The following is a 25,192-nucleotide window of genomic DNA, read 5'->3' on the forward strand; positions in this document are numbered from 1 at the left end:
CCTTTTTAGGAAATTTTTTCCAGACCTTTGCTATTGTTGCTTGATATGCCTCACATGTTTAGGCTCCTTCTTCTGTGGTGCCTTAATTGAACAGAGATTAACTACCAACTTTCTGAAGGATCTGAAGGCTGATCCTTAACTATGTCCTGTCTTACAAACTCCTTACTTGGTGTCCTACCTGGAGAGAAACAGAGAAGACACTGGCCCAGCCACATACACCATCAGAAGACATTGGAAATGTTTTTAAGCAACCAAATTTTATAACTACGCCATCTTCAACCTAAATATGCTTACTCTTATTTCTGCATTTACAGTCTCTATAGTATTTTACGAATGTTCTGTTGGAGAATCTCAAAGCATTGCAATGTCAGGTATGTTAGTTCCAGCATGGTGAGAATATTAGAAAAACAAATTCACTCCTTACTTAGGACAGACATATTGTTTTACACAATGGGGCCAAGAAAAACTTAACTGGCCATGTGCATACAATATAAACAGAACTTTAAGTATCTGCTCATTAAATGTTTCCTCTTACATAACACTTTATACCACATTTATTTAACAAGGCTTTATTTTCTACTAATGAAATGATACCACTGCTGGTGCAGAGTGCAGCAGCAGCTGCTTTAAGAGATCTAAAGTTTCACTGTTTGACAGAGGATGGAAAGAAGCAGCTCTTATTTAACTAAACAACAGGAGAAATATTGAGAAGCAGGTTATAACACTGAAATAATCTGGTCAAAGGGATATTCTGAAAAAGTCCACAAATTCTATGGATCTCAGATGTATATGTAACAGATGTAACAGAAATCTAATTTTGGTATGTCAGAGTATGTCAAAAAAAAAAAAAAAAAAAAAAAAAAAAAAAAAAAACCCAAACCAATAAAAAAACCAAAAAAACACCCACAAAACAAAAACAAACAAACAAACAAACAAAACTGATAACAAAGACCAGCAACCCTGTCATTCCTGGCCTTCCTCATATACATCTTACCCTAATAAGCCCCACTTGGCTGGTGAAATCTAGAGAATTGCTCCTAAAGGTATGAAGGGCAAAATCACAGGCCTGAGGGAAATTCCTTACATTCTGGACAAGCATCATCAACTTTCCTTTGGATACACAAACCTAAAGCCAACATTTTGAGTGAAAAACACAACCTAATGAAACAAAAACAATCAAAGCACATTTTTCCAGAAATTACCCCAGTGGATGTAACAAGAGTTATTTATTGTAGAGGTGCCACTTAACATAACTGCACTATTTGAGGAGTACCTGAATATATGTGTCTATGTCTGATCTCAGAGGGATTAAGAAATTCCTGGAAAGTCTGAGTGCCTCTGAATAACACTGACATGATCAGGCATGGAAAAATGCAAAACTAGTTCTGGTCACCAGAAACCAGTCAAGCACAGTGCATGCCAGAAATTCAAGAAACAACCTGCAATTAAATATGCATTTTGGTCAGAATGCTCCGGTTTGTGGTCCATTAGCCCCATCTGGCCTGCAAAATATTTCTATTTGCCCACTGCGTCTTCCTCTGAGGGAGTGAGGAGCAGTTGCTTGGACAGCAGATGCAGTCAGAGAAGCCAAGGGCCTCCTGCTGTGTCTGCATGTGGTCCAGCACATAGCAGCCAGAAGTCACTGCTTCCAAGTGTGAAAAAGAGAAATGGGGGAAAACATGGAGAAATATTGCTACTGTGTTAACCCACTCCACCGGAATGCCTGAAAAGACTGATTCCAAGCATAACATGATCTCCCTTGAAGATTTTGTTGGAGGTCATAAACATGTACTATTTAATTCCATTTTACTACGGGGATAATTTACAACTGAGACAAATGTGGCCCTGATGCCTTAGTGGCAGTGGTAATTTATCCTTTTCTTATTCAAGCCAGTGGAAGCTAGAAACCTCCTGATGCCATATCAAATGGCACAGGGCTGAACAGAGCAGTGATTCAGTCATAGACTTCTGCAGAGATTATGCAATTTTTGTTTCCTGTCAACATGTTCCTCCTTTCATTTGGTAGGACAGAAAACTTTTGCATGAGTGCAGTTCATTATTGAAAATTAAATACCACAGCGCTCAATTAGAAGACAAGGGGGATAAGATGACTTTTTGCTTCTTAAGCTGTGGCCCAGATATACCACACTACTATGCTATACCCCCAGCTTTCATTTAATTAACATGAAGGAAGGGAATGGAATTTTACTAGAAGTGTAGAAATTGTTCCTTCAGGCAAACTTATTCAAATAACAAGTTCTTTTCACATGTATTTACTTCCAGTCTTAGTAGTGCTCTTGCTTATTATTGTGGCACATTTTTTTAGCTCAGATAGAGAAAAAAAAGCTCTTCAAAATAGAATATATCACAAAAAATAGCAGAGCACATTACAGATGTAAATGTATCAAAGCATCTTACAGATATTTTCTATTTAAAGCACACTTCCATTCTACAGTGCAGTGATACCAAAATAGCCCAACAAGCACTAAACCAGCTTGTTCCAATGCTGGGCAATGCTACTGCACTAACATGGGCCTACCCCTAAAAATGTCTCAGGGACACAGGCAGCTGCACTGTTTTTGAAATCCAAGTCATTATTTTCCATAAGGAACTGCACAGTGATGTGTGGATATACCTGCTCACACCTCTTGGACTTGGCTCTCAGTGCCATGCTTTACTTCAGGTTGTAGGAGACCTTAGAAAAGATAATAGTTTGATTGTACTTCATAACCCAATATAAATGATGTTACCACTATTTTTGCTAGGCTCTCTGGGAGCTACTGTAACACATTATCTGGGATATTAGTGCAATAACAGATGGACAGGGGAGTTAAATCAAGAGCTTGTAGGAAAGTTTAATTAAAGCAGTGTCATAATCTCCAAGCTGAACTAAATGCTTGGATACAAAGTACTGTATGCACAAAAAGTGAAATCCTAGTCTGACTGAAGTTTCAGGCAAAGCTCTTACCAAAGTCAACTGAAGAAGGATTTAAACCAACAGTATGAAGTTTTATATCCTTGGTATTCAGTTCTTACCAAGATCCATGTGTAGGTATCTTTGTGTGAGCACACTAAGTTCTGGATACAGTCAAAAGACACAGTCATAAAGCTAATGGAGATTAATCTCTTTCCTGATTCCTTATAAAAACATCATTGACATTCTCCAAAATCATAACAAAATCAACTAAACAACTGTTCTCCCATGCTTGTTCTTCTCTTTTACTTGTCCTGCCAAAACCACGTCTCAGTACTGATGGATTCAGCCTGAGAACTCCAAGGAATTGACTGTCTGATGGCTGAAGCAGTTTCCTTATGTTCTTCTGCTGCTCTAACTCTGCTGCACCAGAGATGCAATAATCTCTCTCTGATAACCCACAATATTAGCTTCTACCCCCACATGACAAATATTCAAACAAGTGCCTCCATGTTCCTCCCACACTTTCCCTCATGCCTGGGAGGGAATCACAGTAAACATCTGCAGAGCTATTTCGTTATCTCCCTTCAAATTCCTTCTTAAGACTCCTCTTTCCTCTGATATCTAAAAAAACAGGCTCCTGATATGCTCATTGCAGCTCATATTCTGGATCAGTACCATCTCACTGTTTCCCTGAATTTTGCTGTCGATTGTATCCATCTGTTGTCTGCTGTTTCTCCAGCTTAAGCTGGTTTGTCTCTCTGCTGTGTGGCTCTGTCTGTCAGAATGGCTCCCTGATGCATGACTCCTTCTTCAGGGCACCAGCATAACAGAGATCAGAGAAGGATTGCTGTAAGCCATCTAAATCTGAAACTTGTATCAGAGACAATCTTTCATAGTCTGCAGAAAGCAAAACAGACTACTGCACTGTTCTGGAACATTTTGGAGTCCAAGGCTCAATTCACATTTTTCAGTAAAAGCCTACCTACAACAAACTATCTGATTTTATTCAAAGAAGCTGCATTTTCTACTATCAAAGCTTTTAAAATATTTTCTGCAGCAAAAATCAAGACAGTAATTTCATTTTATGAAGTCAACATACAATACTACACAACATTATTTAAGCCTCAATTGATATGTGTACACCCCAACACTATTTTACCAAAGGGGTTGTGATTATTGACAGCATCTCAGTACCAATAGCCTTTTACAAAAGAACCACTAGTGAACAAAGCATGGTATCCTTGGTTTTTATGGATTTACAAAACTACTACAGCTTTTCAAGGTTTAAAAGTGTCACAAAATGTGACATCTGGCATGTGGGATCAGAGATTCCCATGTGTTCTCCTGACACTGTGAAGGATGATGTTTCCATTAAAGCAATCAGCAGCCCCTTGATAAGTAAGCTTGCAAGACCCAGTGGGTCCAATTAAATTTATATACTGTTCTGTGCAAGATTGCAAAGGGTTATGATTCTAATTCAGGTTTCATTAGCCATCCTCTCCTGATTTTTTTAAACTGCTTGAGTTTAATTTCTGGTTGTTTATTCACATTTTTTCCTCCTTACAACTTCACACATACTCTTACAATATGTACTATAGCTTGTAGAATTTTTCTTCTGTTTTCTACCCAAGCTGATTCCTTGATCAGCTAGTGAAACATCTGATTATAACAACATGGATGGCTCAAAAAACTAGAGAATCAATTAATACCAAATTTTCTTCAAATAGAAACCAGATAAATCATTATTATTTTTAGAATCCTATAAGAACCATCAGTTTTAGTACATCTCAGTTCCATTTATTTCTCTCTGGCTGGGCAAAACTGAACAAAATCACCTTTATTCATCTTTTTATACTCTCAAGGGCCCAGAGGTAACTAAAGAAGAATTTTCAGCTCTACAACATCCTTAGCAAGAGGAAGTATGTTGAAGGCATGATGATGAGGGTAAGAGAGCGGAACAGCTGAGCAGGCACCCGTATTTTTATGGATAATGTTCCTCCTGTAAATCACAAAATGAGATTTGTGAGTTTCTATGACACACAGTGCAGGTTCGAGAAGATTCCACTGGAGTGGGCTGGAACACTAGAGCAGCAAAAGTTGTACAATTACTTTTTGAGAGGAATGAGGAGGACGAGAGAAGAAGAAAAGAACCTCCTAACTATGAATAAGATGCTCATAAAAGCATGGAGATCAAACTACCACTGATGGCAGCAAAGAACAGACTTGTACCTCTGATGGACACCCTTACAAACATGGCTCTTCCTTGTTCATGACTCCCTCAGCAATCTGAAAGCAAACTCTCAGACCAAATTAGTTTCCCTCAAAACTGAATAAAATTATCTAAATATTGCCTGAAGTATTTATGGAGAATCCATATTTCTGACTACTCATTGCTGACTATTACAGGAGAAGAGCAACAGTTTACATCATTCACTTACTCTATTAAAAAGGTCTGTAAAATCACTATGAGAACTACAATAAAATATAATTATAAACCAAGGCAACTTTGTTCCCTTAAAGTACATGTACTTTCTGTACCAAATTTTTGGGTCAATATTCTTAATTAATGTTGCATTAATTCTTCTCCATGGCAACCTTTTTAAGGTAATTTTTATGAAATGTTCTCAAAATGTATTCCTTTGATTAAAAAACACACAATTTCATTTTATTTTAACAAGAAATCCCGTTATACACCTTTTTCCTTACCAATTTATATTTTGCAAAGCGCCTTTCCTTTCTATAAACTTGTGTCCTACCAATTTTGCCTGAGGTAATCAAGAAAAATTAAAAGAAGAGCATTTGTAATGACTGCACCACCTACTGCATTTTGCTTTTTGAAAATTTATCTGTTCCATTATTAAGTGATAAATTGCTGTCAAACAGCAACCACAATGAGGTAGAATGTGCTGGCCATATTTCTCCACAGCCCATTCACTGACACAGCAGCTATCTGCTTATCCCACTGCAGAATGTTTTTGTGCTTTAGAGTAATCCACTTCCATATTTGAGCTTTGGTCTGTTTCAATATTTACAGGAAGCTTTCTGTTGCCTATACCACTGCCTTTGGTGGTCATCTCAGAGAGGTGATGCCATCTAACAGATGGCATGGAAATAGTGCCAATATTAGTCCTCTTCCTCGCTTGGTTAATGATACTCACTGAGACAGGATATCCCATGTCTCCACACCAGTGGAAATACCTGCAGCATCAGTTCCTCTAGAAGCCTGGAAGGCAAGGTGGCTAATGTTCATGTTGCAAACAGCAACAGCTGGATAGATAGCTGTGGAGCCAAACAAGGATTGTTGGTAGCAACAGCCAAGCATTGTTTGCATTAATATACTGTGAGAAAGAACAGGAGGTGGCTGGAGAAGGGGCCTACAGATGTAAGGCAGCACTTTCCTGGGACAAACATCCTTGTTCTGGCTCCTGGAGAAGAGCACAACACAGTACAGCACAAGTGCAGGAGTGAGGTCAAAAAGCTGGAATGAAATGTGGGGGGGGGATCAAGACCACCAAAGACCTCCTACCCCTTTCCATACTGATGCATATTGATGCAACCACATTGCAGGTTTCAGATGCTGTTTCAAGTTTTTCACATCTCTAATTATTATATATTAACCAGCACTGGAAGTCTAATGCAGTTCCCTCAAGCCAGGGTTTGGGTATTTTAAACTGAATCAAGAATGGGAAAACTACATGAGAGTTTAGGATTCAGGAAAGCCTGACAGTACATATGTGAGTTTCACACCCCTGCCAGCTCCTTTCCAGTTACAAATATACTCAGGAGACATGTTACACCAAAGGGCAAAATACTTCTTTGGATAGAGTAGGCTGGGGGAAAAAGAAGACCACTCTAGTTGAACATCAGCAGTGCCTTAGGCTTTCCCAGTCAAGCTCCAGTACACCTTAGGGATGGGAAAAGAAAAGCTGGCTTCTGCTGACAAATCACAAGGATAACAAAGTACAGGATTTCAAATCCTAGCTAGGTATCTGCAGAAACAAAAAAGGAGGAGAGAAGCAGCTAACTGAAGTGCTGGCAGATAGAGCTGGCAGCAGATCAATCTGAAGACAAGGACAAGCATATCACAGTTCTCTCCAAAGTCAGCCCGCTCACGCTCTCTGTACTGGGTTAAGTAGAGACAAGGAATTCAAAATTAAGAGAATATAAAGAAAAAACACAGAAAGGCAAATCTCAAAATAAATTCTGAAGTTGGAATGAAGCAGTTCTGCAATAAAATGGAATCCTTAATACCCGTTAAGCCTAAACACAAATATGCTACCTAAAATGTAATAAACCAAAAATTTGTCATGTCTCACTGCAAACTCCTTCTTGTCTTAGGGCTTATATTGGGCGCAAACCAGTCACAGCCCATCTCTTATCTGGAGAACTCTCTTTTTAAAACAATGTCTCTCTTGGCTACACTTCCTTTAAGAAAAGATGTTCTCCTAGAGCTTCACATCCTCTACAGGGTAGTGATTGTGCCTATAGAACTAGGTTTCCATCAGGCCAGCTTCATGAAGCAAGTCATTAATGGCTTGGGGTCTGTAAAATGTTTTTGCTTCAATTTTGCTGCCAGAAAGCCTAGAAAGAAATTCTCTAAATACTCCTCTGACAGTTGAAGAGAGAGGTCTGCAAGATAGTGATAATTCAACTTCACATGGCTTCCAGATGTTCAGTGATGGTCAGACAAGCTCATTTCCTTAGGCAGACAGTCTCTTATCTGGAAGGGGATAAAGACTACTGGCAAGACCAAAATGTAAAGAAAGAACACCTGCCCAGCAGTGGAGTGAACCATACACAGTTGGAATAAAATGGCAGACTAAGGATGAGATCACCCAACTTGGAGCAGGAATTTCTGAAGTCAACAGAAGCCTACAGATGAGTCTGCACATATATTCATTGGCAGAAACGTATCATCTACCAGAAAATATACAGCATTACATCATAGATGAGCTCAATGCAGTCCTGACTATCTTGACCTCTTATTTATTTTTCTCTGACTCTGCTCCAACTTCTTATTTCTAGTTCTGTTTTTCAGAGTGAATGGCCTATTATTGTCTTTAGTGTTCTAGTTTCAGTCCTGCCAAGGCCCTGTATAAATGACATTATTATTCATAAGTGGCAGTGTCATTGCTATTACCTTTCTAGCCACACAAAGATGCCTCTGTGCAGCTGCTTTGGGTTATTCAAAATAAAGAAATTTTTATCCCTTGAATTTTTAAATTCCTTCAAGCTCTTACCTTTCTATGTGCTCATATTAACAGAGCCTTACTTTTTAGCATTTCTCTATGAGTTACATTTAAGAAGTTTACAGAGAACAGGTGATCCCAAACAAAACACGTGAGTGATTTGGTGAGAGACAGAGATATATGGGACTAGTGTTAATTACTGCAAATACATTATTCTTTTCCTAATCCTTCCCATCCTCACTTTTCATAACTTTCCTGAGGTCTACAACCTACTGGGTGTGAGACACTGTTGCAGGACAAGGTGACTGAACAGAACAGAGACTGGGCATCACAGGAGAATGAACATCTCTGGCATAGAGTCAGGGTCTAAGCCAAAGGTGCCTCTCCTGCAGGTTCCATATCAGTTCCTATTGAGCAGGACCCCTGAAGCTGCTCTGCATATATACAGAGAAACAACACTGGGTTTGACTGTTTTTCATTACACAAAACAATTCATGACCTGTGAGACTTCTTGCACAAAATCAGTGTCCTGCACAACCACACTGATCCCCTTCATGTTCATCATCATTGTGAGATGCAGGTCCTAGGACTGTGTCTCAGGTCTAATCTCAAATGATAGTTTTGACCAGTCAGAGAGAAGGAGAAGTTCACACTTTTAATCCCATCTCTCTCATGTTTATCCACTGTCATTTCCAGAATGTCACTTACACACTCAGTTAATGCTCTTTGTTTTGGTGAAACCAGAAAGCAACACATTCTCAGAACTCTCCTCCATGAGATAGGGTTTAGTTTAATTAGCTTAATGTTTAAGTTTAATTGAGGCTGCACCTCAAATCCTGTGCTCAGTTTTGGGTCCCTTATTGCAAGAAAGACATTGAGCTGCTGGAATGAGTCCAGACTGACAAGGGCAGTGAAGCTGATGAAGGGTCTGGACTAAGTCCTGGAGGAGTGACTGAGAGCTGGGGTTGTCTAGCTGGGAGGAAAGGAAGCACAGGAGGAACCTTATCACTCTCTACAGCTGCCTGAAAGGAGCCTGTAGCCAGCCTCCTCCCAGGCAACCAGCAACAGAACAAAGAGACATCAACTGAAGGTGTGCTGGGGAGGCTCAGGTTGGATATGAGGAAGAATTTTTTCACTGAAAGGGTGATTAGGCATTGGTAGCATCCAGTCACCATCCCTGGAAGTGTTCAAAAAATTAATGTACAAGGTACTACATTAGTGGAATGGTTTAGTTCACTTAGCGATGTTTGGTCGCAGGTTGGACTCGATAATCTTGTAGGTTTTGTTCCAACCTTAATGATTCTATGATTCTAACATTTCACACTTTAATAAACACAGACAAAAGGCTGTTATAAAGTATGAGCCTAACAATTTCCCTACACCATGTCAGTCTTTCTTATTCAACAATTTCTCTTTTGATGAACTGTCTGACATTTCTGCCTATTGCAACTCATTTTCCTTTTCTTCCATCCATCTCCTAAAATCTGGCAGATGATTCAGAAATTGAATTCCATCTGCTCTGGTATACACTATCCTCCCTGGTCCAATATCATCCAAGGATTTAATTAACTTGGTGTTTACATCTCCCTCCTTATCATTCATTATTTGAAATATTGAAAGAACATATCCCAAAATGAATTGCTCTCTATTTGATACCTTGCTCATTTTAAAACTCACTGCTTAAGAACTATTTCCTGCTTCCCACCTGTCAACATTGACTTTTTAATAATTTAATACACTGTGCTATATATATATAGATAATACTTCCCTGAATTCTCCATAGGAAAAAAAATCTGATTCCAGTACAAAACAAATGGCGAAAATGCCACTGAACTACTTGATATCAGAATTTAGTTCTGCAGGAGTAAAACGTGTATTATCAGGCAGAAATACACTATAAAAGTAGATTAGCATTAGTGGAACAGCTTTTCTGCTGTTTATCCTGCTATGGTGCCTATGACTGCAGGTTGACAATAGGACATGGGTAGTACAGAGTCGATGAAATTCCAACCTTCTAGGTTCTGTGTATCTACTGAACCTCACCTTTGTAAGACCTCACTCTTTATCCATCAGCTGTGATCAGTGATTTAGGTGTTCCACATATCACTTAATTTGCTTCTGTTTAAGGATTCCCTTAACAGCTGTATTTTAAACAAACTGTAAAGGTAGAATTGGACAGACAGGTGAACGCCTTCTGGTTGTTCCTCTCTGAGATTCTGAAAACTGCATTAATGTTTTTCCTAATGGCTGCATGTATCAACCATTCCTTAAACCACCACTGAATGTTTCTAACGTGACTTCAACTACTGTGAAAGTGCCTAAAGATCCCTGATCAAAAGTTACTTCCCCCTTGGTGCAGGAACTTTACAAAGAGCAAAAAGACAAAGGAGGAATGCAGCAGCTGAGGTGCCATGCTGGGATGGAACCAGTCTCTCTCATACCTTTCTTAAGAGAACCAGGGCAAGTCAGCTTGACACTGTGTGACAGTATCTACCTTTAGACAGAAATGGTTATATTTCTCACACAGAAACCAGCATTGCAAAAATGACTTCATTTAAAGTTTGTGAGGCCCATAAATACCCTATAATGTTGGTCATAAATCTCATCAATGAATGGATCACAATCTTTAATGAGCAAGTAAAAGGAAAGGAATACAACATTACACAAAGGAGTGTTTCTAGATACTCGTTGTTTTATGGTTCCTATCTGTCCAACTGATGGCTTCTATGTTCAGATCTGACTTGACAGTTTAAAAAAGGGTAAGCAATAGCTTCATGTCTCATTGGAGAAGCCTTGCCAAGGCAAAAAAAATTAAAGAAAGGGTAAAGATGACTGTGGATAAAGCCACCATCCTTGTTATCTCCTTGTTAATCCTATTTTATCAGTTTAGCTAACCTTAGATAACAGTGTTCAAATACCTGAGTGCTCAGGGGGGTTTTAACACAAGTGGCCCAATGACAATAAAACCACACATGACTTAAACTTCCTTTTCATATATATTTTTCTATGAAGCAGTTTTAATGATAATTTCCCTTGAAATTTCATTCTTCAAGGAACCTTCAGTACAGAGATAAACAGACCGCAGACTCTACAAAATTGAAACATTTTTGGTATATTAATAGATGCTAAATATCTCAGTCATGAGTCTTCTTGCGGGATATCATAAGAAGGATCGAACAATGGAACAAGCTAAACTTAATTAGCTCATAATAGCCAGAATCTGAGTGCAGGGCCAAATAACTAAAAAGAAAGTTAATTTGGTGAGGGGGTGCCTCCAACCACACAAACAGCTGGAATAGCTGTTTGATTTCTTAAATTAATTTAAATTAATTTCTTAAATTTCTTAAATTGATTTCTTAAATTCCAGTGGTGCTCTTAAGAGTTGCCTGCAGCCAACCTGCTCTATTTTGATATCAAATTACTTGAGAGAGACAGATCAAATTTTGCTCCTGCTTGCATGGCTTCTTTAAAGTGGATTCCTTAACTGAAGTGCAAATATGCACCAATAAAAAAGTTAACCATCCAGCATTACATATCCAGTTACTGACATCTAAAAATAGAAAGGCAAAATATATACAAGATACACACTAACTATGCTATCAGACAGCGAGGCACAGCTATCAATGGAGCAGTGAAAGCTAGGAAAGTTCCCATCTCAGCTTGTGCTGACTCTGAAAAGAGTGAAGCAGGTCCTGAGCTCCAGGGACAACCCTTCTGCTGCACTTAGACCTTGGAATTAAGATGTTCAAGTGCTAATGGAATCATGTGTGAAAGAAGACTTGCAGATGCTGAACTCAGCCTGTTTTCTCATCAGGACACAGCAATTCGCAAAGAAAAGAACCAAACATTCTTTCAGCCCTCCTTCCTAGTACAAAACAGAGGGAGATGAGGTTGTCCATCAATACCAACATCGCTTGCCTGTCACACAAGAGCAGTGCCCAGAGGCTCTCATTACAGCATGTGTCACTGAACAAGCTCATTACATTTTGCTCTGTTGATTTCACAAGGTAAATTGCTCTTTTGAAGTAAGGAATCTTTCTCCATGTAATATATGGACTGTGCACAAAACAGAAAGTTACCTCTGACCCTCCCTTCCTGCTATTCAGAAAACAAACTATAGTAGAGTTTTTCTTCTTTTGCTGCAGTTCAGCAGCCATGTCTGACATACGTGAGTTGATGCAGAATTTCATGCTGTCTCCTTGAAACAAAACAGGGCTGACAGAGAGGCTGGCATGTAACAACTGCCCTTCACAGAAAGTCTGCTCTTTCTGGATGGAAAGCAGCACAGCATTTCACTCTGCATAAGTTAAATATGAAACCAATGACTATTACACTGGTTACAGACCAGCAGTGATCCTTCAGGACAGCAGCACTCAGAAACACTGGCACAGACCCTGAATTGCTCACTGCATCATCCTAATAAGTAGATTTTGGTACTTTCTAGTCTTTCTTCCAACTGATACTAAAAAATTATGGAAAGCCTGGGTTCAGTTCACAACTCCAGAGTTTACCTTATACCAGCTTGAATGAAGTGCAGCTTCCTAGATTTGAGCAAAGTGTGTGGGATCTCTCCAACGCACTTCAAACTCTTACTCATAGGGTGACTGCTGAAATCCTAGAGATGGTTCCCTTGAAAACTGCAGTGACAGGAGATACTCTTTGTGTATTATTAAGATCACAGAGCTTCATCTTCACAATGTTCAAACAGCCAGAACATCAGGTTTGTGACTCCTTCACAAGTTAACATTACAGCTACATGATTTGCCTTGTCCAAGTTGAAGCACAGGAAAATGGATGGCTCAGTTCTGCCACCATTTCTTTGCTTGTTCTGGTAAGAGTACCATGTGATGGAGAAATTTACAGCCACTACCATTGCTGTATTTTCCCTAACAACGTTAGGAAATAAGGTACAGGAAAAACAAGTAAAAGTAGCTTTCAAAGGGCTTTTGAGAAAGGATGCAAATACCTTCATTTTGAAGAAATCACTGTAAATGCATGTCTGCATCTTAAATATTGTTTAGTAAACTTCGGCTATCCATGCAAATAAAAAATTAATTTAATTTATTGTAAGAGTTTCAGAATTGGTTCAATAGAATAAAAATATTCAATCTTCATGTGATTTGTCTAAAAGAGGAACTAATTAAACCTGAAGAATATTAGAAATCACCAACACTACATAGAAAACCTATTTTAATCTTGAAGATACAGTGAATGGAAATACAAAGCTATAATATCTTTATGTAACATCATAATGCACCCTGCAGAGGGAAAACAAGACCTTGGAAATTCTCAGGCATTTTGCTTTCATAAGACACTTTTGAGTATTTTTTGAAACCAGAGAGGATACAGAGAACACTTGTAATATAGGTCGTTATTTCCATACTGGTGAAGCAGACTTGAGGTAAAAGGACTGACCCGGATGCTGTGGGGTTTTTTGGAGTAGGCAGCAATTTTGCTTTATAGAAGCTCCCAGAGGAATGAGAAAGTTTTAAATGTTTGATTTTAAATGAGAGTTTGATTCCACCTGACTTTCAACCACACAAAATTTAATTTAAACCTTGTTTTATAAAGATACCTTGACAGCAATGGATAATTAAGACATAAAGCAAAGTATTATGCTAAAGTTATTAGGCTCTAAAGCAAATAATTTTAATATCTTTTCTTTCTGGTTGGTGCCTATAATACACCTTCTCTCATTGCTTTAAGGGAAGAAAAAATGTCACCACATTCTTGATACAACAGAAACGCATCATTAATCACCCCACTCAACACGTGATGCCTAATGTGAGGCAAATGCTTAGACTAATAATTTTCTGCAAACCTGTAACCCACAAGATTCTTCTATTAAAAAACAACAACCAGGAACTCTGAATATCTCCAAATTTATCTTTGCCATCCAACAAATCAGTACATATCTTCTACTCAAACAGCTTTTGTGTTTGGACTTACCTACTTCAGTCTCCAACTGTTTGTGAGCAGCCTCAGCCAGCTGATTAGGCAACAATCAGAAAGGATTTGGCAGCTAACATCATGGGCTGTTGCAGTCCTGCAGCTGCTAACAATGTTTTCCAGCTGCTAGCTGTCTGGCCATTCAAAAGCACTTGTGATTCTTTCAAACCACTTGACAAGGTCACAGAAGAAGTTTCCTTGGGGCTAGGCTTGGCCCACTGGGCACTATCAACCAGCAGCCAACTCCTGTCCTCATGACTGAGGATAATTAACATCTACAATAACATACTATAGGATGAGACAGCTTTTCCACCACTGCCAATTTTTACAATTTCATAGTTCTGAGCTAAGCTCTAGCCCAGGTGTTGAGACAGCTTCCTCCATGAAATGGGGCTGACATGTATATTTGGGGATGATCAATTCAGGGTGGTCCTCTTGGAATCCCACAGCCTAGTTCTCCTATATATTTCTCTGAAGACACAGAGAATGGCTGTTAGATCAACATGGGTCTGTTGCTGCCTCTAATTATCACCAAGAATTTAAAGGCCAACATGTTTCACGAAAAAGATATGTGAAGCATCTCCCTCACATATAGATTTAAGAGCCTGGCACTCAGAATTAAACAACTCAACCAGTGCCACACACCAAAAGGCTGCTAAAACTTAAACCCAGGCTCATATCCTGAAAAGAGCAAACCATCCTTGCCCATTTTATGCCAAACTAGAACACTGTCTCCTTTGTCTTGAATGTTTGTTCTTTCCTCTCCTCTGCAGTATTACAGCATGAAAAGACACTTGTGGCACACAAAAAATGCTTATCTGACAGTTTACCTGCATATTCAAACCTATTTGACAAATGGCTAGGACTGCAATGAGTGTTGATAAATTTTTACCATTGTTAAAGACCAGGAAGTACATTTATGGGTTATGTCTAACATGAAACACAAAGGATGACATGGCAGGCAGACTTTTCTTTTTCCTCCAAATGTTTAGGGGCATAACATTGTCCATTTTGCCCTTTACTATAGCTGGAATCTTTCTTTCCTCCCTTTTCCACTAAGACTTACTAACAAAACAGCAATCAAAGATGTTACCTCCTTTAACAGTTTCTATGAAAGAAAACAGCCTTGGGGTCTCTCACTGAAAGAATGGGGCCAAAAATAAAAATGCTAATATGCAGGTAGACGTATGGGAGTGAATGAATGATGCTGCCCCCTTTTATCCAGAGTCACATGGAACCACAGAACCACAGACTGGTTAGAGTTGGAAGGGACCTCTGGAGGTCATCTAGTTCAACCCCTGCCTAGAGTAGGTTGCACAGGACTGCTTAATCCAGGAAGAAATTACTACTGTCAACAATCAAAATTCCTTAGCACTTGTTTTTCTTCTTTTCCAGAGCCTGGTGCTTGGATTTCTGTAACTATGGTAATTTTGAAACTACTTTTTTTAAACTAATATAAGCCATTATTTTTAAAACTATGATAAAATTGGATATAAGGGTGGAAGGTATCATTTTAACTGTCTTACATAATGAATCAAAGAACCTCACTAATAGTTTCAGCATCAAACTACTATAAATTCTGTTTGAGTTGTTTAAAAAAAATATCCCTCAAGATACCTGGTGGCAGATAATTCCCCATAGACTCATGATGCTGTTGAGTAGTAGACATGCATGTATCAATTAATTGGCAAACTTTATCAAGAACCAGTATCATGCACAAACTCCCAGACAGCCAAATGAAAACCAGCTCTAATTATTTGTCTTACCCCATTCACTTTGAACAAAGCAATGATTTAATCTCCCAAAAGTTGTGAAAGGTTTAATCATCTTTTATTCTCAGTCACCCATTTCCCATGCTTAACTGGGATTATCGCAATGTTTTGCATGGAACAGTTCATGCCTCCTAATGAGCCACAATGATTCTATGATAAACAGGTAATTTCAAGTAGCATCTAGAATGCTTGCTACTTACAAGAGAATATATACGCATACAGAGCTTCAATTTTGCATGTATGTTGCTGCACAAATACTTTCTTTTGTTTTCCCCCACATCTTTCTACCTAGAAAGATTTATACTTGTGCCTTAGATTTCAGGTCTGAGCCTTGTTGAAGTTAGCAGCAAAATTGCTACTCTGTGCTGTTGTTACATGAACTCAAGGCTACTGGAAACAGAACAAAAAGTGTCTTTATTTTGCAAGTTACTGCAGTACTGTACTGGTACTCTGAAGAAATATAGCCTATGTTTTGAGGAATTTATGACCCATATCTCAATTTAAAGTGTAGTCCTAATATTTCAAGATACTGACTTGGTCTCATTTAATATTATCTGGATAGGTCCACATGAGCTAAAATATGTAATGCACAGTATGAATTACTGTCCTCTTTATTTCTGTTTTCATTTCAGTTTCAAAAAAATTTAGATCCAATACTTGCATTTTTACTCCTATAACACGATTGCTCTTTTTAATGAACACCTACCAGCTACTCCATCGATACTGTTCTTTCCATTTCATAAAATCCCCTAATGACAGGAAAATGGACTTTACTTAGAATGGAGGTTTTATTTTTATGGAGTTCAGCCTTGTACTGGTTTGTAAACTCTACAGAATATGGTGCTGTCGCTGCAAAAAGCCACATGAAAAATAATAAAAATTAAAAAAAGAGACAAAATCCCAACTTCCTAAAAATATGCTTCTCAAACAGCTTGAACTTCTTTTAAAGGTCATTTCAGATTCCTTAAGCAGGTCCCTTTTTTAATCAAGTCATTGAAGTCTTTTTTTTTAATCAAGTCATCAAAATTCTCTGAAATTCAGGTTTCTGAGGACATAGACTGATGGTGAGATAGTTTGCTTCTAGCCTGCATTTTGAAATAAATCTTGGAGCACTTCAAAACCAGTAATTTCCATGCTTCATGTACAATGCTGCACAAAGCATTTAAAGTGCTTGTGTGGGCACTTCTGAAAGGCTCCCTCATTTGGCACCTTCTCATCTGATTTCAGCAATATGGGCAGGCAGGGCACAAGTTTTTGCAGTGGAAAACAGGATAGATGTTATTTCAGATAAGAGAGCCAACTGCACACAACTGAAAGGACTGTGGCAGACCTGATTTCTATTTCTGGTCTTATCCCAAGGAGAATTGATCCTGGATGAAGCTGGTAACTCACATCAGAGTCCTATGCCTCAGTTTTTCCTCTGTAACAAGAGGACATCTTTTGTAAAGCACTTCACAGGAAGCCTTTAATAGAAAACCACTCCTTAAAAGTTCTCCACCTCCTTTTAAAACTAAAAATCTCTTTGCCTTTGCAATGAAGATTCAGTGATGAACACATAGGTCACGATTTTTCCCCTTGAAAAAGTTCAGGGAAGATGTTGCCTTTGTTTCTAATGCAAACTGAACTGGGTTTCTAGTCCATGCTTTGCTAGCTGCTCTCATACTCATTTCAATCTGTGATACAAGAGGATCTCAGTGGATGCACTGACTGAGGAGCATCATTTCCAGCAGCCATATCTCACTACTTTCTTGAGTTAGACACAAATTATGTTCCTCTAAAAAGAAAAATGTTCTCAAGACAGCTGCAAATAAGATGTAAGTTTTATTCCTGGGGTATTATTTATGAAATTTTATCTGTTTCTTGGCTCAGATCTCAAGCTGTAGGAAATTGCCAGAGATCCATTACAGATCCATTATCATTAAAATAAACAATTGGGAATCAGAAGACACAATGGTTTAAGAAGGGCACTAACTTTCTGCTGTCTATTTGTCTAGACTTCTCCATGATGAGAATCGAATAACACCATTTAGCTTTGTTTAAGCTGAAACTTCTCAGCAGCTTTTCAAAGATAACCTTCACAAATATGTAGCTAAAGATATATACATATATATATTTATGAAGATCCTGTATTTTCTGGGATTTTTTCGTGATGTGAAAATTACTAGCATTTTTATGCATACACAAGAAGACTACCTTAATTTACTGTGAATATATGTGAAAGAATAGTTTGTAACTTTATGACTGATGCAAAGTAAATGCATTTGTAATATTATTCCATTATACCTGCTCGGTTTTAAGTTCATTTTTTTTCTCCATAATTCAAGACTTTGTCATTCTATTTAAATAATAAGATTTATTTCTTATACAGTCAAATTTATGAGTTTAGATTGTCTCCCTGTTTGACTATAAAGAAGTGCTGTTATTTCTCTATGTGCACACTATGGAAACAGTCACCATTTCTTCATTTCTGCCTTTTTTGTTTGTTTGTTTGTTTATTTTAAAATTAAGTGGGAAAACTTTTGAAATGTTTTAAAATTTTGGGAGAAAGACCTGTTTAGCAAGCTTTACACTGCAAGAAATTATTATTTATTTTGTTCAAGAGAAGGGCAAGTTTTAAACTGACCTCCCCACTTTTGTATGGAGGTGTCATTTCAGATGGTACAGGACTTACTTCTTCAGCAGAAAATGGTACAGTGACATGGCAGAAACTTGAAGCTGAAGTAAAAAAAAATATCACAGGTGAAGTAACTGACAACTGAAACAAGATGATCTAAACACTTGTGAGTTTTCCAGTTTTTAACATCTCAATTTTGTTCTAAATTCCTGCTCTGGCTGAATAAAAAACTTGCTGCAGGGATTATCAGTAATGCTCTATGGCTTATGTTAAGAAGGGACTCAAATTAGCTGGAACATAACCACTCCTTCTGTTCTTAAAATCTCTGAATCACCCAAAAACTTTTTAATCAGACTCACAAAAGATAAGAATGAAGACTGCAAGGGGAAAAAATAAGCAAATAATCCCTCTAAAAAATTACATATTTTTATGAGGATTTCAGCACTAAATTGAGAATATAAACTAAAGCTGAACTGTCAAGTTACTTCTAGACAGAAAAAAAACCTGCTAAAAACCTGTAATGCCAGTAGCATCTGGCACATCCCTCTTTAAATGCTGTTTTGTGCCGTGTCAGCCTCTCTCCTGCCTTATTCACCCATCAACCTGATTTCTCACTCTCACACTTCTTTTATCACTTCCCTTACCATTCTGGTTTTTTGGGTTTGCTTTTTAATTTTAACATTATCAGGCCCAGCTACAAGTGGCACTTCTCTCTGGCATTTCAAGGCAATTGTATATCCTTCCCTTGTGCACACAGCACAGGCAGTCGGGAGCAGAGTGGAGTCAGCAGGGATGGAACAACCTAAGCTCCTGCTACTGCCAAGCACCGTATCACATGCTGGACTCTGCAGCCAAATTAATGAGCATAGGGCCTTCTTCAGGAGCAATCCTGTGTAGTCTTTGCTGCACTCTAGCAGTTCTTGCATTTTATGAGTGAGACTGTGAAAAAAATCATGTAGGAATGACATTGGAAAAGTGGACAAGCAAGGAAAGCATGAAGTGGATACCAACATGAGAAAAGCTCTTGCAGAAATGTACTAAATGTGAAACCCTTAAAGTTTTTTTATGAGATATGGGGGCCATAATGCTCATTTGAAAAGTAAGGAGTTGGAATTAAACTAATGAACAAATTAATATTAACAGATCTTAATTTGTTGGAAAAAAGTTGGTTTGCTGACAGACCTGATTGTGTTGGTGTAACTCCCCTCAGTGACTTCAGCAGGCTTGTGGAGTGAGGGAGAGCAGGACAAAGCATGTCTGTCATTTGTTTTGAATGCAGAGGGTTCTCCCAAGTGGCTACACTTAGCAGCAGCTACGCACCTCAGCCCATTTGGTTGTCCACAGCTGCAGGTTTATTCTTAGTTTTAGGAATGTGAATCCTTGTGGACATGGCAATGGCTGCATGCCAGCAAGGAGACAGGTTTTCCCCTAAAAATATTTCTCTGACTGGACAGGTCAGTTTCTGGATGAGGTGGAAAAGAGGGTTTGGTCACAGAATCTGATTCCTGAACCACATTAGTGACTTGAAGTAACAAAAAGACCTGCCTGATTAGACTGCTCTTTCTAGTTCTGTAACACGTAACTACATGCAGTGCAGTGTATTTCATTAAAAACTCTACTTTAGGCATGAGACTGAAGCAAAAGATAGAACCAACCTCCTTCTGCTCTGCAACCCCGTGAAGAAAAGTGAGAGGACAAACACTGCAGGCTGGGCTGGCTGGGTGGGTGCTGTCCCACCAGCTGCCAGAGCATTGCCTCCCAGCCCACAGGACACAGTGAGAACTGATGCTCATGATGCCATGTGGGCACACAGTGGTACATCAAGAAGTCAAGGTTATGTGCAGTGTGGCTTTATAAGACTTGATCTTTGTAAGATCAGGCCTCTCATTAGACTCCTTTACTTGCCAGAGCAGGTAATGGCTCCATGGCTGTCCAAAGCCAAGGCTGTCAAATAAACTCAGGCAAACACAAAGAAAATAAAAAGATATCACATTTCTCCATCAACTAGGAGGGCAAAGCACATTTCTTTGACACATTTACCCAGAATATCCAGCATATTCTAGAAAATTTAATGTCCATGCATATTTTAGAAAACTTCTTTCAACCATTTCAGTGCACAGACACCTCTGAGAACAACATGCACCCGAAATTATCCTGCTGTTACCTGGGAAAGAGTTCAGATCCTAATGTAATAAACGAACAAGAACATAATTCAGGCAAGAACACCAAGGTTTCTATTTATTTCAAAAGTTGATGGATTATAGTTTGCTCATTTAGCCTTTAATATTTATTGCAATGATTCTGAATATCCTGAGTGGTGCTGAACATCCTCCTATCCAATCTCCTTCCTTTGGACATTTGTCTCTTAAATATGTGAAAACTTTTATCCTTTCTACCTACTAAGCCCTGCTTAGTCAAACTATTCAGTTAAGTCACTACTAAAATTCTCTTCTATTTTTAACCTTCAATATTCTTTGGATTTCTTTAATCATGACAAGTTCCAGTTTGTGCCCTGTGACAACATCTCATTAAAATGATCTTTCTATGCAAATCCTAATGTAGCACAACCAGCCACTGCTCAGCTGAAGTCAATGAAGGGACACTGATTTATGAGATCTGTCTCTTCATTACATTAATTTCTGTTAACTGACACTTCCATGAAAATTAGAATAGGAAATGTGAAAAAATTATATGGGAATAAGACAAAATGTATTATGAAGATAAACAGGTTTTCTACTTTGCTGAACACAAGTACCTTGCTCAAAAGACAACCCTTGGGAAAATTTGGATATGTTGGTAGTGTTCAACTAGTTTCTAAATGAATGGTAATATATGATAAATTTCTATAACAAGCAAGCAAATTTGTACCAATTAATGATGCTATAAACAAGAATCTATTGCTTTTTAGAACATATGCAAACTTCTATTTGGTTAGGTGCCAAAATTTGTCTGACTTTTGTATGTTAGAGGTATCAGTCAATTTTCCCAATTAACATAGCTGAAAATACGTATCCTTTTTGTGACACAAGGCCACTGTAACTTCAAAGAGCAGGAGAGCTCCATACAAGCTCTTTTCTCTGTGATCTTTGAAGAGTTGAACGCATCCTCTGTCAGAAGACAACAGACAACTCATTTGCCCATGAATCTGACATTGTGTAATATTGTTAGTAGACTTTTTGCCAAGAATGCTAGCAATAAATTGAATGCAATGAAATGGAAACTCAAACATCTTAGGAATGATTTATATAAAGATAAGTCTGTTCTTTGAGGAAGGACAACAAACTGGTTTCTCAGACCAGTCTGACAATGTCCATATCAAAAATAAAATCACCTAAGCCAAGCAAAGTATAGTACTGCCAGGGTTCCAAAGGATGAGGGGAAAAAGCAATAATTCATAGAAATCCTAATGAAACAAGCAGATCAATCCAGACATATAAAGTGCCTTCCACTATTTCATATATTTTACCTCCACAGTATTCCAGCAATATAGTGACAATGGACAATGCAAACAAGAAATTTAGGGCAACAAAACTGTGTCTCCCTTGAAGTGAAAGCAAAACTTCACTATTTTCAGAATCAGGATTTCATCCCTGAGTGGTTGTATTTTCAAGTATTCACAGTGAGGAGGTGACTGGCTTTCAACACTCAGCCTCTCTAATTGTCAGTTCTTAAAAAAAATGTGTATTATCAGATTTAAAGAGATTTAACACCTAGCTTCACTGACTTCTTATCTATTTCAGAAACCTCCTAACAATAATAATTAAAATACATAACCGTGCTTGTTTCCCTCATCATTGAAGGACTCTATACATACATTCTTTCTTCCATCTCCTCCTTCTGTTCACCCTGCACTAGCATTCTTTTATTGCTCATTCTGGTCAGGGTTAATGTTTCTTCTTCTTTCCCCTTCACTGCCTCTGTTCAAGCTGAAAGTGACTTTTTTCTAGTCAATAAAATAGCAAAGAGCTTTTATTGTTTCACTCAGGTATGTCATTGGAAAAAGAAGAGGTATTGTCCAGGATACACAATACATTCAAGACCTCTTTAACACTCAACACTACTCTTTCGATCCCTTTAGGGATATAAGTGAACATATACCCCTAAAAAAGGCAGAGAAAAAAAATGTTGCCTAGTGTTTATAGGCTTTCAGAGCAAAGCCTGTTAAAATTTAAGGGAATCTATCACCATAAATGATGGAATCCCAGAAGAAGGGTGGGGATTAGCCTGATAAAACATCTACCTGTGTCAACAGAGAAACAAAGCTTCATCAGACACTGATCTAGGCGACTCAACATCTGTGCTCCACCAGCAGCACCACCTCCCCCACTGACAGCAGAGCGTGCTTGCAATGTGCGTCTGCTTCTCCTTGACACCACTCAAAAGACTGCAGAGATCAATGCTAGCATGGCTCCCTGACAGCTCTGCCTAAGGATTCTGCACCAAAAGATGTACAGTGCTATAAATGCTTTAATCCCCCTTGCTGTAAATAGATAAAGATTTTATTTCTCCCAAGAAGACAATCTTACTTACTTGGGATAGCGTCTCTGCTGAAAGATGGGCAGAATCTCTGTATCTTGATTTGAATGCAGAAGCAGTAAATCCCGAAATCTTTCTGTCAGGACAAAAAAAAAAAAAGAAAAAAAGAAAAAAAAAAGAAAAAAAAAACCCAGACTGTGACTCTGCATTATACGTTCAGGCCACAAGGAAGCAAGCAGTAATATCAGTGAATTCTCTCCTACAGAAATACTTAGCAGAGAACAAAACTAAGCATAGAGGGACTAAAAATCACTGTTTCCTGTAAAAACTTCTAATATTTTAAAATTCCTTTTTTTCTTCAGTACTGAGTTCTAGTAGTGCCTATAAGTTTCTAAGGTCTGCACAGAGGTCTTCTGGGTATCATGCACAGCCAGCCAGAGTCCCTGCCTTGAAGAGCCTAGTCTAAACAGAAAGGAGGAGCCCCTAAGGATTCACCAGCCACTCAAGGATCACAGTAGCTGAAACAAACTTAGATTAATTAATTCACATAAATTAAACTGCAGTACAAATCCTTCAATAACTGACTTGATGTTTTTAAGGATGGTTAGAAGACTGGATTTCTTTTCTGTCATTGTTATCTATTTCAAAAACTGCATGATAGGATTTTCTGCAAGAGGTAAAGCTTTTGTAACTTAATTTCACTGACCACCAAATGAAGGGGTGGTTCTAGTTTGCATAGCTACCTTTCTCTTATGCATTTCTCTAGAGGTGGTTAGACACAGTAAGTCAAGTGGGATCTGTAGGACCTTCTATCAATCCAGATTTCTCAGTCATGAAAGACGGGAACCTCCTCAAAAGTCACGTGATACCCAGATTCAGGGTTAGAATACGATTTCCACAGAGATCAAATTCCTTTAGTAGCTCTCCATAGCATGGGACATTCTCTGTTTCCTTCTTTCCTTCCATCACCTGCAACTTTAATCTGTCCTACAGTGGCACAGAACTGATGCCCTTTCCACCTCCTACCCTTCCTTCAATACTTTGTGGCTGAAAGTCTTCAGCTAGAGGTATTATCCTTCATTTGCTAAACCACAGTGTGTAGCCTATGGTTTATGTGCCAGATGTACCATGGATTTCTCCAAACTAACTCTCTTCCATGAAAGTTTTCATTCTGGAAACTGAACCTGAGGGTAAGTGTAATCCTCATCTCAGATCCATATGTATCTTAAAATATCCTCTAACACCGTATTTATGGATAAGGAAATTACAGGACAAAAGAACCCCACTTAGTTTTATGTAATATTCTGTCATCAAAACTAAACTGCATTAATTTGGATACAATTCTGTGATGTAGCCTCTAAACTGGAAAGAAACCCATCAGAACCATACTTCATAAAGTTGTAATACCTTGAAAAAAGCACAGTTAATTCAGAAGGAAAACTCTCTTGCTAAGGCCTCAGTTTTAAAGGTCAGCTGTCTCACACCTGAGTCTTTTCTCAGCTGGCTAAGATGTATTGCAAACATCTTGGATAAGATACCAGGATCTGCCAGTGAAGAAAGGAAGGCTTATCTTTGTTCCTTTATTTCTACACCTCTTTATAGTCAATTCTGAAAGAAATAAGCACTCCTACCTCCAAAACTATTCTCATATCTTCAAAATGTTAATTAGTCTTCCTGTACCTAACTAGCACAAAGAACAGATGTGGCCAACAAAAATAAATGCAATAAATACAACGCTGTAAAGATGAAAGTTAAATCCAATGAGCAACTTTCAGGAAACAGTCTTCGCACTGTATTGAGGAAAAGGTTGCCAATACGCTATTTCTTGACCTCTGCTTGAAATTTTAGGAAGATGGAGAATTTGCTTTTCTTTTTTTTTTGTCTTCTGGTACATGGCAATAGGCTGTACATAGGCCCTATCATCCTTAAAGATAATACATTACCATCTTCTAAAGCCAATGGACAAGAACTGAAAGGCTACAGAAAGTTTTCACTGATGTAAAATATCCCCTCATGTTTCAGAGCCAGCACATTAACCTCCACCTCTCCTTCAGTAATCTCCCTGCACAGCCCAAGCTACCAATGCATTTCCAGGCATCCTTTACAAAAGCCTCCACTCAAACAACAGCCTTTGTGTGTGCCTGGTGGAGAAATGGAAGTTTACAATGGCAAACACTGAGTGACAGCACTTCTTTCCATGACTTGAGGATTTTAATCTCCAGAACATGGTGCGAGACACCATGATTAAGGATCTGCCTTTGCAGTGGCACTGCTG

General features: G+C 38.4%; 1 protein-coding gene across 1 annotated transcript in view; it reads right to left on the reverse strand.

Moving 5' to 3' along the window:
* The window catches only part of NOX4 (NADPH oxidase 4), a 97,737-nt gene that overhangs the window by 13,100 nt on the left and 59,445 nt on the right, over positions 1-25,192 (reverse strand). The window contains exon 13 of the mRNA XM_021545015.3: positions 22,972-23,053. Coding sequence (XP_021400690.2) covers positions 22,972-23,053 — 82 coding nt within the window. The remainder of the gene's footprint in view (positions 1-22,971; positions 23,054-25,192) is intronic.

This window comes from Lonchura striata, chromosome 2 (genome assembly GCF_046129695.1).
Source record: "Lonchura striata isolate bLonStr1 chromosome 2, bLonStr1.mat, whole genome shotgun sequence".
In the NCBI taxonomy this organism is placed as follows: domain Eukaryota; kingdom Metazoa; phylum Chordata; class Aves; order Passeriformes; family Estrildidae; genus Lonchura; species Lonchura striata.